The sequence below is a fragment of the Artibeus jamaicensis genome, unplaced genomic scaffold (genome assembly GCF_021234435.1).
Source record: "Artibeus jamaicensis isolate MK-2021 breed Jamaican fruit bat unplaced genomic scaffold, CSHL_Jam_final scaffold_1964, whole genome shotgun sequence".
NCBI classification, from domain to species: Eukaryota; Metazoa; Chordata; class Mammalia; order Chiroptera; family Phyllostomidae; genus Artibeus; species Artibeus jamaicensis.
Genome location: NW_026522030.1, coordinates 9,631,560 through 9,644,257, shown reverse-complemented (window position 1 = coordinate 9,644,257; position 12,698 = coordinate 9,631,560). Strand labels below are relative to the sequence as shown.

The 12,698-nt window shown below is 43.7% G+C and overlaps 1 protein-coding gene across 1 annotated transcript in view; it reads right to left on the bottom strand.

Annotated features, from left to right (window-relative positions):
- The window catches only part of SVEP1 (sushi, von Willebrand factor type A, EGF and pentraxin domain containing 1), a 162,162-nt gene that overhangs the window by 24,382 nt on the left and 125,082 nt on the right, over window positions 1-12,698 (bottom strand). The window contains exons 37-40 of the mRNA XM_053656411.1: window positions 10,162-10,834; window positions 6,050-8,835; window positions 3,996-4,221; window positions 1,026-1,181 (exon numbers count right to left, since the gene is read on the bottom strand). Of these exons, the coding sequence (XP_053512386.1) occupies window positions 1,026-1,181; window positions 3,996-4,221; window positions 6,050-8,835; window positions 10,162-10,834 (3,841 nt within the window). The remainder of the gene's footprint in view (window positions 1-1,025; window positions 1,182-3,995; window positions 4,222-6,049; window positions 8,836-10,161; window positions 10,835-12,698) is intronic.

The window sequence follows — 12,698 nt, the reverse complement described above, 5'->3', positions numbered from 1 at the left end:
TGTTTCTGTCAAAGTAAATAGGGAGACCTCAGTGCTGCTGATGGGCTTTTTCTAATTTTAAAGATTTTATTTATTTATTTTTAGAGAGAGGAGAAGGGAGAGGGAGGGAGGGAGGGAAACATTAATGTCAGAAACATCGACTGGCGGCCCTCTGGTACGCGCCCAGACCCAGGACCAAACCTACCACCCAAGCATGTCCCCAACCAGGAATCAAACTGGTGACCTTTTGCTTTTTGGGGAAGATGCCCAGGTGAGTGAGCCACACCAGTCAGGGTACTGATGGCAATGCAATCTTACAGACCAGGTCACTGGGCATTTGGTTAGAACTGTTATCAGATCTGCCATGTGGGAACCTGGCATCTCAGTCAAGAACCTGACTAGGTGTTTGAGCCTACTGCTTGAGGAAATCCCAGCTTTTCATACCTAACTCCCTCAGGTCCCTGCTCCATGGTGACAGACAGACTGCTTTGTTTCAGAGCATGACTAACAGGAAGCTGAAACACAGCCTTACAGAGCCAAAGGAAGTAACAGTATCAGTCTTGTGGTTGGCATACTAACTTTTTCCCTTTTGTGGCTGTGAGTTTTTTTTAATTCAAGACCTATTTTGCCTTTTTTAAAATTGTTGTTCAATTACAGTTGTCCCCATTTTCCCCCCATTACTCTCCTGTGCCCTACCCCCACCTCCTCCCATCAATCCCCCTATTGTCCTTGTCCATGGGTCCTTCATACATGTTCCTTGATGACCCTTCTTTCCCTTCTTCCTGCCCACCTCTGGTTACTGTCGGTTCGTTCTTTTTTTTCCATGGCTCTGGTTCTGTTTTGCTCGCTTGTTTTGCTTTTTAAAGTTGTAAGTCACATTAAATATTTCTTGTAAAGAACTAGGGCAAAAAGTAACGAAGTATACTTTTAGGCCAAAAATATACTTTAAGGCCAAAATCAGTGAAGTAAATCAATACTAATACTAAAAATCTTCCAAGTAGATTGGAAATGCAAATGACTTCTGGTTGGACAGTCTGTTCACTTACCTCTAGTTCATAGCCAGGCTCGCACTGATAAGTGACCGTGCTTCCGAAGCTGTGTGCACTGCCAACCACGAATCCGTGCTGTGGACTCTCAGGTTTCCCACAAGAAACTGGTCTGCAGGATTCCTCGGAAAACGGTGGCTCCCAGGTGCCACCAAGCTAAGCAAGAAATAAATTATAAGTTATGTTTAGGAGTTAAATTGTATAAGTGAAGGAGTCTATACATAGTGATTGTATAGCAGCAAAACCACTGAAACGATAGTCAAAAGAACTTGTTGCAGAATTTGGTCCTACTTCTGCTACTTACTCATCTGTGGCCTTAAAACCACATTAATTATTATATGGCCTTCACAGTCATTGCTAAAGAATTTTGGACATTTCTTAAACATGCAAAAGAAGCATTTTCTTCCTAATAAAATCCATTGAAAATCCAGTAACACCAAGAAGTATGTTTTTATTATGATGCATGAGGACTGGGTGATACAAATATTCTGTGATGTACCAATATATTCTTATATTTCACAAAATTCTATATTTTAAGGTTTATGAGAAATAGCAATTTTTAGGCATACCACTCAACGTTTAAAAAAGGTGGCTTCCTTTTCTGCATTCCAACTCAAATACTTGAAAACAGTTTATTACATATTTTGGTGTGGGTCACATAAAAATATATATGTATATGTGTGTGTGTGTATGTATATATATGTATATATTTTCCAGATTTACTTTACTCCCCCACCATCATAGCTAGTACTAACATTTCTCAGCCCTCTATCTGGATAAAGTACGCACAGATATTTGCCTTGACTGTTATTCTCTTGCTAATATTTTTGTCTTCTTTGAGGAAGCAGGCCGTGAGTTGAATGACTGCCTACATCAGTACTGGAGGCAAAGCCTCAGTTCTACGTGTGGGCCAGAAGCAATTTCACCTGTCTATGCCTACATATAGTCAACCATTCTCCTAATGTTGGAAATATAAATTATATCTCATTTTCATACTGTAAATATTACTTCAATCAATATATATTTTTTGACTAAATCCTTCTAGCTGTTTTAATAATTTTTAAAAATTACATAATATTGTTTTCTTTTGCAATAGCTAGAATGTATTTTGGTATATGTTCATTTTTCCCCCTAATGGTTACTTAATTGCACCAGAATAATTTGTTTACTAATTACTTCTATCTCTACTGCTTTGTGATGACTCCTTTATCAGAATTTACTTTTGACTCATTTCTTGTATTAAAATTTCCTTTTACCTAATTTTACACAAATACCACCCTGATAGGAGTTTTGTAATTCTGTAAAATGTCTTAATTTCAGGAAGAGCTCATCGTCTGTTAGTATTCATTTTTCAGAATTTGTATCCATCTTCTCGTTTACTCGTTTTATGAACTATAGGATTGTGTTATATAATAAAATATTTTTAGGCACTGAACATAGGTTTACACAATTTATACATGTAAACATTTACAAAGGTCTATTCAGACCAAAAACTAAACTGAAACTCAGCTGAGTAAAGGTTACAGGCCATACTATGTGCGGAGTAAGTAATGAGGGCTGCCAAAAATAAATTATTGATTCAGAAAAAACAAGTGTAGACACCTGCATGGCGGGGTCCTTTGGGGCACACAAGGAGCCACCTCACCATCCACACCCAACCTGGAGAGGATTTGGGAGGCCACTGAGTTGGGTCCCGTGAGTATGCTGGGACTTTGCTTGGTTTAAAAAGCTCAGGGTCTTTGAAGAAGTTTCCTCTCAAACAGCTGCATCTCTACCCCTAAAATGGAACATCTGGAATGGCACCAATTTTGAGAGCAACTTTGATGGCCATCTGACCTGCTCCCTGTGATGTCACTGCTCTTAGGTTTGGCAGCAACCAATCACCGAGGACACGTAATTTATAAATGGGAAAGTGGAAGGAGAAGGAAATAGTGCTTGAGTCCCTACTACATGGCAGCTGTATACTGGACACTTTACTGCATCACATAATGTAATCCTTTTAGTGACAATATATATATAAAAGAAAACAAATTGGAGGAATATAAGGTCACATCACAGAGCCTAAAATATTTGAGATGAAGTTCAAAGGCACGATGAACATAAAAGCCATTCCATACCACGTAGCACTCCTCCTCCTCAGCTTTCGCCACCACCCCTCCACCCCAAACTCCAGCAAAAGAAGACCATATCAATGGCTCGTTTATTTTTCTTTCTTTGGTGCAACTGATGGAAACCAGAAGGGAATGTCTAGGGAGGTTGGCTGCCGATGGTGCGGAGCTAGGCCCCTGCCCTCGTTATCGGCACAGTTGCTCCCACCAACCATCAACCACGTAAGATAGGCGTTACTGTCCATTTCTTTCTAATAAGGAAACCGAAGCCCAGAGATTTTTAATAGCTTTCTTAAGATCACACAAGTACTAAGTAGCAGACTCAGAACCTGACTCCAATTTCCTGTTTCTGCAGCCTTTGATCTTCCTAAAACTGAGAACATACTTGGAATCCTCAGAGCCCCTTTCTACACACACACATTGTTTTGAGCATCTGTGGGTCGACCACAGGACCAAGTGGTTAATTTTTCATGAATATCTTGTTATAGGTGTTTTAATATTTCATCTAACGTCGCCACTTTTCACCAATCCTCGGCATTTTTGTAGTTTAAAAACAAGAGTGTTAAAAAGAAAGATATATTTTATTATATTTCTACCAAAAAACTTCTCAAATCCTTTGACACAACTGGAAATATGAGGCTTTTTTTTCTTTCTTTTTAGGTTAGGAAGATACTGCTTGTGTGATGTGAGATATACACACATACATATTCATACACACACAGATATACACACAGAAACACACATGCACAGATATATACACACAGAGACACACACATACACACATATACAAACACACAGAGACACACAAACACACATATGGTGAGTTATGCTTACATGCTCTGATGAAGGCAGAGAACCTTACCTGACATGTCGATATGTTAACCCCCTCGTAGGTGTAGCCTTCTGTGCATGACACAGAAACTTGCTTGTTCACACTGAAATCGTCCCCGTGAACAAGTATATGTGTCGTGTTGGCTGGTAGAGAACATTTTTTAGGACTGCAGGAGATTCTCTCTGGGAACCATCGGCCATCTATCTGACAGGTGAATGTATCTATGTCTGTATCCATCATGTAACCTTCTAGACATCTGCAACAGGAAAGCAAAAATAAGTGCCTTAAAGAGAGGACAACACGGCCAATTAACCCAATTAACTGTTCGTAGATTTAAGGAGCTGTTACACGGTCAGTAGATTTTTCTGGTGCTGTGTCAACACTGACTCAAGCACCAGATGGATGGCATTGCGAAGCAGAAACACCAAGATAATGATAACCAGACCAGCCCTTTGTTATGGACGTTAAGGATTAGCCAAGTTAAAGTTGGTTTAAATGTTACTGTTGACCTTTACTGTGGATAGTATCATTACTGAACCCATTTTTATTCTCTAACAGTGTAAGAACTTCTAGACAAAGTTCAAAGCAGACTCGGATGCTAGTAAGAATATAACATAATTGATATTTATTGGGTATCTACTTTGTGCCAAGCACTGTTCTAGGTCATTTCCATAATTTAATCCTGACTATTAAATACTATAATGTAACTGTCATGTGGCTGTTCAAGCTCCAAACTGGCCCTAAAACTCCATGACTTAAAATGTTTGCATTTATTTATTCAGCAAATGTTTACTCATTAAATTCCAGTCCCTGTTCTAAGTGCCCTACAAATACTAACTCATTTAATACTCAAGTCAGCCCTAGGAGTGGGCGCTGTCACTATATTTTTCTCATTTTCTACATGATAAAACTGCCACCAAAGAGCTGAGAATCTGGTTCTAGAGTAAAATCGTTTATCTAGCTAACCTTTATTAGGTGGATATGTTTTTTTTTTTTAATTTCAAAAATTAAGGGCCAAGCAGGACTCAGAGGTTCTGGAAGCTTGGAGTGACCTGCTCATCCAACAAGTGAAGATGGGAAAGACGAGGTGACCAACCCACAACAAGGGGACAGACAGCCATGTCCTGGGAAGCGGGTGATATTGTCACTTCTCAAGATATCTGACACCAACATCCAAACAGAAATTTTAAAATGCATGTCAAAAACAAGGCATATTTTTTTGTTTTTCTTTCTAGCACATGGTCCATTCCTCTGTTGCTTTGTTGTTTATGAGCCTTCCTTGGGTCTATTTCTTACTGCAACTAAGAGAAAATAAAGGTAGGGTGAAAATGCCCACAATAGACATGCTTATTAATAAGAGTCACCGAATCATCAACAAAATCTAAGAAGTCAGTATGTGAAGGATAATCTATAATCCTTTCAGATTGTGAGCAAAATGTAAATTGATGTAGAGGATTGAGATCTCTTTGAACATTACAAACATTTATCCCATTTAAGACTTAATTTTAAATTTGTTTAATATTTTCTCATCTTTTAAAATAATGCATTTTAAATAGGAAACTTTGCAGGAAAAAACTGTAATTTGTGTATTAAATGCTTAGTTTGTCCGACAGCACTGGTTGGAAGTCCCCCATGAAGAGCTCCCTATTCATATTGATCAATGAAAGCATGCGATTTTTACCTGAAGTATTCAACTTTTGCCTTATTTCCCCAACATTTGCATGTATGCCTATAATCATCCAGTGATTTCATAAAGAAATTCGCTAGCATGATGTTTATGAAGAGCCTTATGATTTAAGAGATAGTACAATGATCTAGAGGGTCATGAAGCTCAATAGAAGATGGTAATTATGATAATTATATTAGGAATTACCACCTGAAAATGTAGAAATTTATTTTTACAAGCAATGGGTTTCTACATAGTTATGGGTAGAATAAAGGCAAGTGTTAAAAGCTCCAGGGTTTGGAAAGCAGTTCAGTCAGAGACGGTGTTTTCTGCCCAGTTGGCTACATTTTGATCAATCCCGTTTCACTTTACAGCTCTCTTGTCCGCGTTTCTTGGAGACTTAGAGCCGTGGTTTTACCTGAGTTTCACTTTACTGTCATAGGTGTGCGCCTCTCCGGACGCCACTGCGTTGGCCACAGACGGTGGGGGCCCACAGGACAGGGGCTGACAGGCCGGATGTGGCCGGCTCCACACCCCTGCCTCGGTGCAGGTGAGGTCTGCACTGCCCTGCAGGGCGTGCCCTGGTCTGCAGCTGAACGTTACCACGTTCCCCTCCGAAGAGCCGCTCTCGTTGACGAATGCATTTGGTATTGCGGGGAGAGAACCACAGGACGTGTGTTCACAGCGTGGGAAGGCAGAGCTCCACTGGCCATGGGCTTCGCAGGTGATTTCAGAAGGTCCCAGGGCCCGGAAGCCTTTGAAGCACTGAACCTGAGCTGCCTTCCCACAGTCGAAATCTGTCCCATTGACCGTTCCGCTTTCAATGACCGGTGTGACACACCTGCAAGGCAGGCAGGCGGGCGGGCTGCCGCTCCAGGAGCCGTTAGACAGGCACCTCCTTGAAGGACTTCCGTGGAGTTTATAACCAGAAAAGCACTGGTACTGTATGTGCCCCCCATGATAGAAGGACAAGCCATTAGGGAAGCCATGGGAAGTATTTTCAGGAGGCCCACAGTTCGCTGGTTGACAGAGAGGAAAGTCCGCGTCCCAGTTCCCATCTGACTGACAGGTGAGTTTTGGGGCACCATGCAACACGTAGCCCTCCTGGCAGTGGAACGTCACTTCCTTCCCAAAGCCATACTCCAGGCCACCCGTCACCCCGTTTGCCACCGGTGGGGGCGTGGCGCATTTGACAGGCGCACACAGGGGAGTGGTTCCACTCCAGCTGCCGTTGGCAAGGCAAATGCGACTCCCAGCTCCCTCCAGGAAGAAGCCTGCATCGCAAGCGTACTCCACCTCCTTTTGGAAGGTGTGCTCATCTCCTTTCACCTGGCCGTTGGCTGAGACTGGGGGTGAACCGCAGTCCACAGGAACGCAGACTGGCTCCCTGCCATCCCAGTTTCTATTTTCTTGGCATGTTCTCTGCTCAGTGCCATTCAACACATACCCAGGATCGCACTCATAGAACACCATGCTCAGGTACGTGTAGTTGTTTCCTCTGATGGAGCCATTCGTAACTGGGTTGGGTTTGGGGCATTCAATGGCCTCGCAGCGTGGGGAAGCGCCGCTCCACTCTTTACTCTGTAGGCAGAGTCTGATGTCGGGGCCCACCAGGATGTGCCCGGGTCTGCAGCTGTACTGTACAGCACTGCCCATGGTGGTCTCCGTAACGTGCAGAAAGCCGTTTTCAGGAGCGACGGGCAGATCGCATTCGATTGAGATGCAGGACGGTGCACCGCCGCTCCACGTTCCGTCTTCCTGGCAGGTCAGCACAGCGTTTCCCAAGAGTTCATACCCTGGACGACAGGCATACGAAACCGTGGTGCCGTGTAGGAAGCTCGGTGGAGGTGTCGCAGGGGTTGAGTTTTCCCTGGTGTTAGCCATCTCTCCCAGATGAGGGTGAGGGTGAGGAGTCAGATACGGGACTTCCATCGTGTCTTCTTCTTGGTCAAAATATCCCTGAGCATCTTCGACCTTGGTATAGTCTCCAAAATCAATCTGAGGAGGGAGCCCACAGTCTATGGGCTCGCACGTTGGGCTGGAGCTCGACCATCCCGACTCCTCACAGGTGTGCATGGCATGACCCAACATCTGGAACCCGGGGAAGCAGCTGTAGATGACCATGGAACCGTAGCTGTAATCCGCACCTTCCACGAAGCCGTTTTCAATGGGTTGTGGGGGGTCGCAGTGGATGGCACTGCAAGAGGGGGCGTCCGCATCCCAATCACCTCTCTCCGAGCAGGTCAAGGCTTTGGGACCTTCGAGCTTGAAGCCTCGGTCACAAGAGTATGTCATGGTTTCTCCAGGGCGTAGGTTTCTGTAAGAGAATTTGCCGTTCAAAATCTCCTTGGGCTTTGGGCACTCAATGGCTTTACACGTGGGCGTTCCACCAAGCCACAGGCCCTTTTCTCCACAAAGGACGGTGGTGTTTCCCACCAGCTGAAAGCCCGGCTTGCAAGTATAGAGAGCCGTGCTGAGGTAGGCAAGACCATGCACGTCGATGATGCCGTTGAGAACTTCCTCGGGTTGGGGGCACTCCACCGGGACACACTCTGGCAGTGGAGAGCTCCAGGTGCCGTCTGCTTGGCAGAGGGTGGTGGACTCTCCTTTTAGGGAAAACCCATCCACACAAGAATACTCGACAGTACTTCCAAAATGAAGAGCAGAGGCAGGAGAAGGAACGCCAAAGGCAATCAGGGGAGGCGGGAGGCAAAGAACCATCTTACACACAGGGAAAGAATCATTCCACTGCTGGGACCGCAAGCACTTCAGGACAGAGGGGCCCTGCAGGGCATGCCCTTCTTTACAGGAGAACGTCACCACTCCCACCTCCGTGCTCAGCTCCTTCAGCACGAGCTGGTTTTCCAGGAGCGGTGGGTCTGGGCACTTGGCGGGCACACACTTTTGGTTGGGCTGCTTATTCCATTTGCCAGATTTCTGGCATGTCCAAGAGTCATCGCCAATAAGCTCATAACCCTCGTGACAGAAAAACTGAACCCTGGACCCCACTTCAAAATTTTCTCCTTCCACGTAGCCATTCTGGATCGGGGGAGGTCTTTCACAGTGGAGAGGGATGCACGACGGAGGGGAGTCGCTGTGCCAGTGGCGGTTGGCTTGGCAGACAAAGACAGGACTTCCAACCAGCTCGTATCCTGGGTTACACTGGTATCTCACTTCACTCTCAAAGAGCCTGCCCGTGGTGTGCTGCGTGACAGGGGAAAACAATTACGGACGATTTGTATCACAGATGATATAATTAACCAAACACATTGACTAGTACACAGGAGTTAAACTGAAATGCCTGCTTTAAAAAGAACCGATGAAGACATGAGCAAGTAAGGATTTATGTTTTTCCAATAGGTCCAAATGCTATTTAAAAAAAAGTACGTTCTCAAAGGACCATAGGAAGTCAAATCAGGTAATCGCTACTTCAGGAATGTTTACCACAGTGCTGAGCCCGTGGGTAAAAGGTAAGTAAAAGTCTCTAAATTAATGGATAAACTGATAGAGCGATACTGAAGGTTGTAAGTTACTTGGTAAGTTAGAAAAATCTTGCTGGCCAAGGTAATGCTATAGTTTGTTGTTTTGAATCACAGAGAAGAAAATGCATACATAGGCAAACTACTTAAAAAGCCAATAAAATATTTTTCATGGCTATGTTTCTAAAAGTACTGTCAGAGTTCAGTGCTCATTCTTAATATGCTTTTAAAAATTGCTGCTAAAACATAAAGAAGGGAAATAAAAACCCCGTATTTCAGCTTTCAAACAAAATACTTAATACTTGTGATCTCAAAAATCAAACAAATAAGTGTATAATAACAAATCACTTTTTGGTGTTATGAAACCTTTCAAAGATTACTGTGGGTCTGTGTTAGTGAGAGAGGTGAAGTCTAGCTTCCGTGCCGTAATGAACTCCTCGGTATGTGGACATAATGATTTGTTTTATTTACTCACGCAGTGCGTGGGGGGCCCACGTGCCCGTCAGCACGACCATTGCGGACCCTCACCCATACAAGTCAACCTCACAGTTTCAGTGTTTACCTGGAGCCTAGCCAGAGTTCCAGAAATACTTGTTAAAGGAATAAGTAGAGACAGCTTCCTTACATATACTATAATCTTCTTCCAGTGGAAATCTAACACATTTGTGCAAAAATCTTAAATAAATGGCTTTTATTATGTTGTTGTATTTGAATTGAAAGGAGAATAAGAAGCATTATGTATGTGTTGGTTTTTTAAAAAGTATTTCATTAGAATATCGTCTACTCAAAAAGGCTCTTGGTTTGGGGGAATACATTTTCATTCCTGTTTTCTTGATGCACTGAATGAAAAGACACATGTTAGAAAGCTAATGGAGTAAAAGGATTCATATCTCTGATATTTTCTCCAATATTCATCACCTGTAGATTTAGCTACTTCTTTCTTTCAACGATTACTCTGTTCCGTGGACCCGCTTTTGAATCCCAGGTTAGCCACACGGGCTGGCCCTGAAAGTGACGGGAGCCGAGGACTACTCGCTAGTTGGCCTCTCACCTCCAGAAAGCCGTTCTCGATCTTCGGGGGTTCATTGCAGGATACGGGGTGGCAGGTGGGTCTGGGGCTGCTCCACCGGCCCGTGGCTTCACAGGTGCTCTTCTTCTCCCCTTTGATGTAGAACCCCCTGTTGCAGCTGTAGGCCACGACGGCCCCAAAACTGTAGTTTGATCCGCTCGCGTAGCCATTCGTGATGCTTGGTGGCTCTCCGCACCGCACGGGGATGCACTGGATGGTCAGGGGCGAAGGGCTCCACTGCCCGCCTCTCAGACATTCGATCTTCGCTGAGGTGTTCAGGACGAAGCCTTCCATGCACTTGAAGCTCACAACTGAGCCTGCTGCAAACTTGGCTTTGCTCACAGACTCCAAGATGCTGTAGGAAACAGATGGGGGTTTTTCACAGAAATGAGCTATGCAGCGGGGCATGGTCTGACCTTCTGGGGGAACCCACTTGCCCTGGGCATTGCAGAGGAGCTGGGAATTGTCTGCCAGGCTGTAACCGTCCGCACAGTAGTAGAATGCAATGTCTCCAAATAACCGATGGGCAGTCTCCGGAGAGGCGTGCTCCACGTGGGGGGGCTCGTCACAGGACACGGCCAGACACTGCTGGTCACTGCCACTCCACTTGCCACTGGCCAGGCACTCAATGGTGTCGGGGCCAGCAAGGGTGTAGCTAAGGGATTGGGGGGGAAAGAAACAACAAGGATAATATGTGAGAAGAGGTGTTTGCATCTTTTCATTCCAATTTTACTTTTATTCTCTGTCCAACAATTACTTTTATTCTTTATTCCTTAAAATAATAGATCCTACTGAGCTCATTGATCGCATGACTTTTATTTGGGCTACAGAGATATATCTTGATTTCAATATTAATGCTCATTCAGAAAGGGAAGTGGATTGAAGATTATTGGAACTCTAAAAACTGTGACACATGTCGTTAAAAATATAAACAAGGAGCAAACTAAAGCCCTGCTTGACTCAATTCAAAATCAGAACCTTGTCTTTAGATGGTTTTAGTTGTTTTTTTCACTAGTCTTTGAAACAACCGATTACAAGCTGTATATGCATACAGCCTATAGAGAGCTCACAGTCACACCTACTTACCTTCAGTGAACTTCAAAGCAGCAGTTACAATTTTAGTCTCCTTCACCATACGTTAGCGTTAACAGCTGTGTTCTACACGAGGCTCTGCTATTCAGCCAGTATGAATACATTATGCCTAATAACTCTCATCTTTCTTTATGCACAAGGTGATTGCCCATATATGGCAGATTGCTAACTCCCAAAACCCTTGAATTGCTCTCTTAATGAAGCAGAACAAAATGGTAGGATATGCAGTATTAGAATAATTATATTTGAGTCATTCTTTATTTTCATTTTTACTTTCTTACTGAAGGGAAATATGATCAGTCTGTCATTTTGACATTAAGAAAGGGTGAGGGGACCAAAATAATTAGGCACTGAATTCAATTCTGTTTAGACTTATTAATTCCTTCATTTGACAGATGAGTGAATGGTTATTTAGACAGGTTGACACCTGCCTCATATCACACAGCTGCAAGCAGCAGCATTAGGATCTGAATTTAAGTTTATTGGATTCCAACGGTTGTACCTTTTCTTGACATTGCTCTGTCTCTCTTCCTCTCTTAGAAAGCAATTCGTGGGTGTCCTGTGGAACTGCCTAGTTACTGCTACAAGTGATCTTAAGTCACCAGTTAGTAAACATTCCCCGGAGGTCCCTCTGAATTTTATAAAAGATCAGCTATTATAGAGGGGTTGGAACTCCTTCATCTTAGCAGGCAAGATTTATGAAATTTACATGATACAGGTCAAGGGGAAAATGATAGTGCATCAGCGGAGGTGTAAGTTCACAGACATCACCTGAGACATCCCTGGTTTATTAGGCTCCACTGTGCCATCTACAAAACCCTTCCTTTAGTTCATGGGACCAGCTGTTTTGTGGCAGAAGCATCTATCTCCAGAACCTCCCTTGTTCCCCAAAGTCTCTTGAGGACAGAGGAACTGTGTTTTGTAATTTGGCAGTACGCTATTAGACCTCTGACCCCTGAGCTTCTGGAAAATCCCCACCAACTCTTCCTCCCTAATGAAAAATCACAGCAAAGCTCTTCTGCAGTGGTAATGGGAAATTACCGCTATATATGAGGGGGGACCCCCCTAAAAATGAAATTATCTTTTGGTGGGTGGACCCCTCTAGGGGCTTCTCCCTCTAGGTGACTTCTAGGAACCCATCTGTATCAGTGTACCAGCTGGTGGTGTTGTGAGAGGCTGTGTTCGGCTTCAGTGAATTTTTTTTGAAGACTCAATGCATTTGCCCATTTCACGACAGGTGATTTACAAGGCACCTACCCACAAAGCACCGAGTGTTAAGCAGTTTTCGACCAAAAACAGCATGACCCCCATGCCCTACCCTCTCTATTCACCCAGTCTTTCCCTGATCAACTTTTTTTGTTTCCCTAGGAAAAAAATAGCCCTCATAGGGAACATTTTGATGATATGGAAGAGGTGAAACAAAAAAA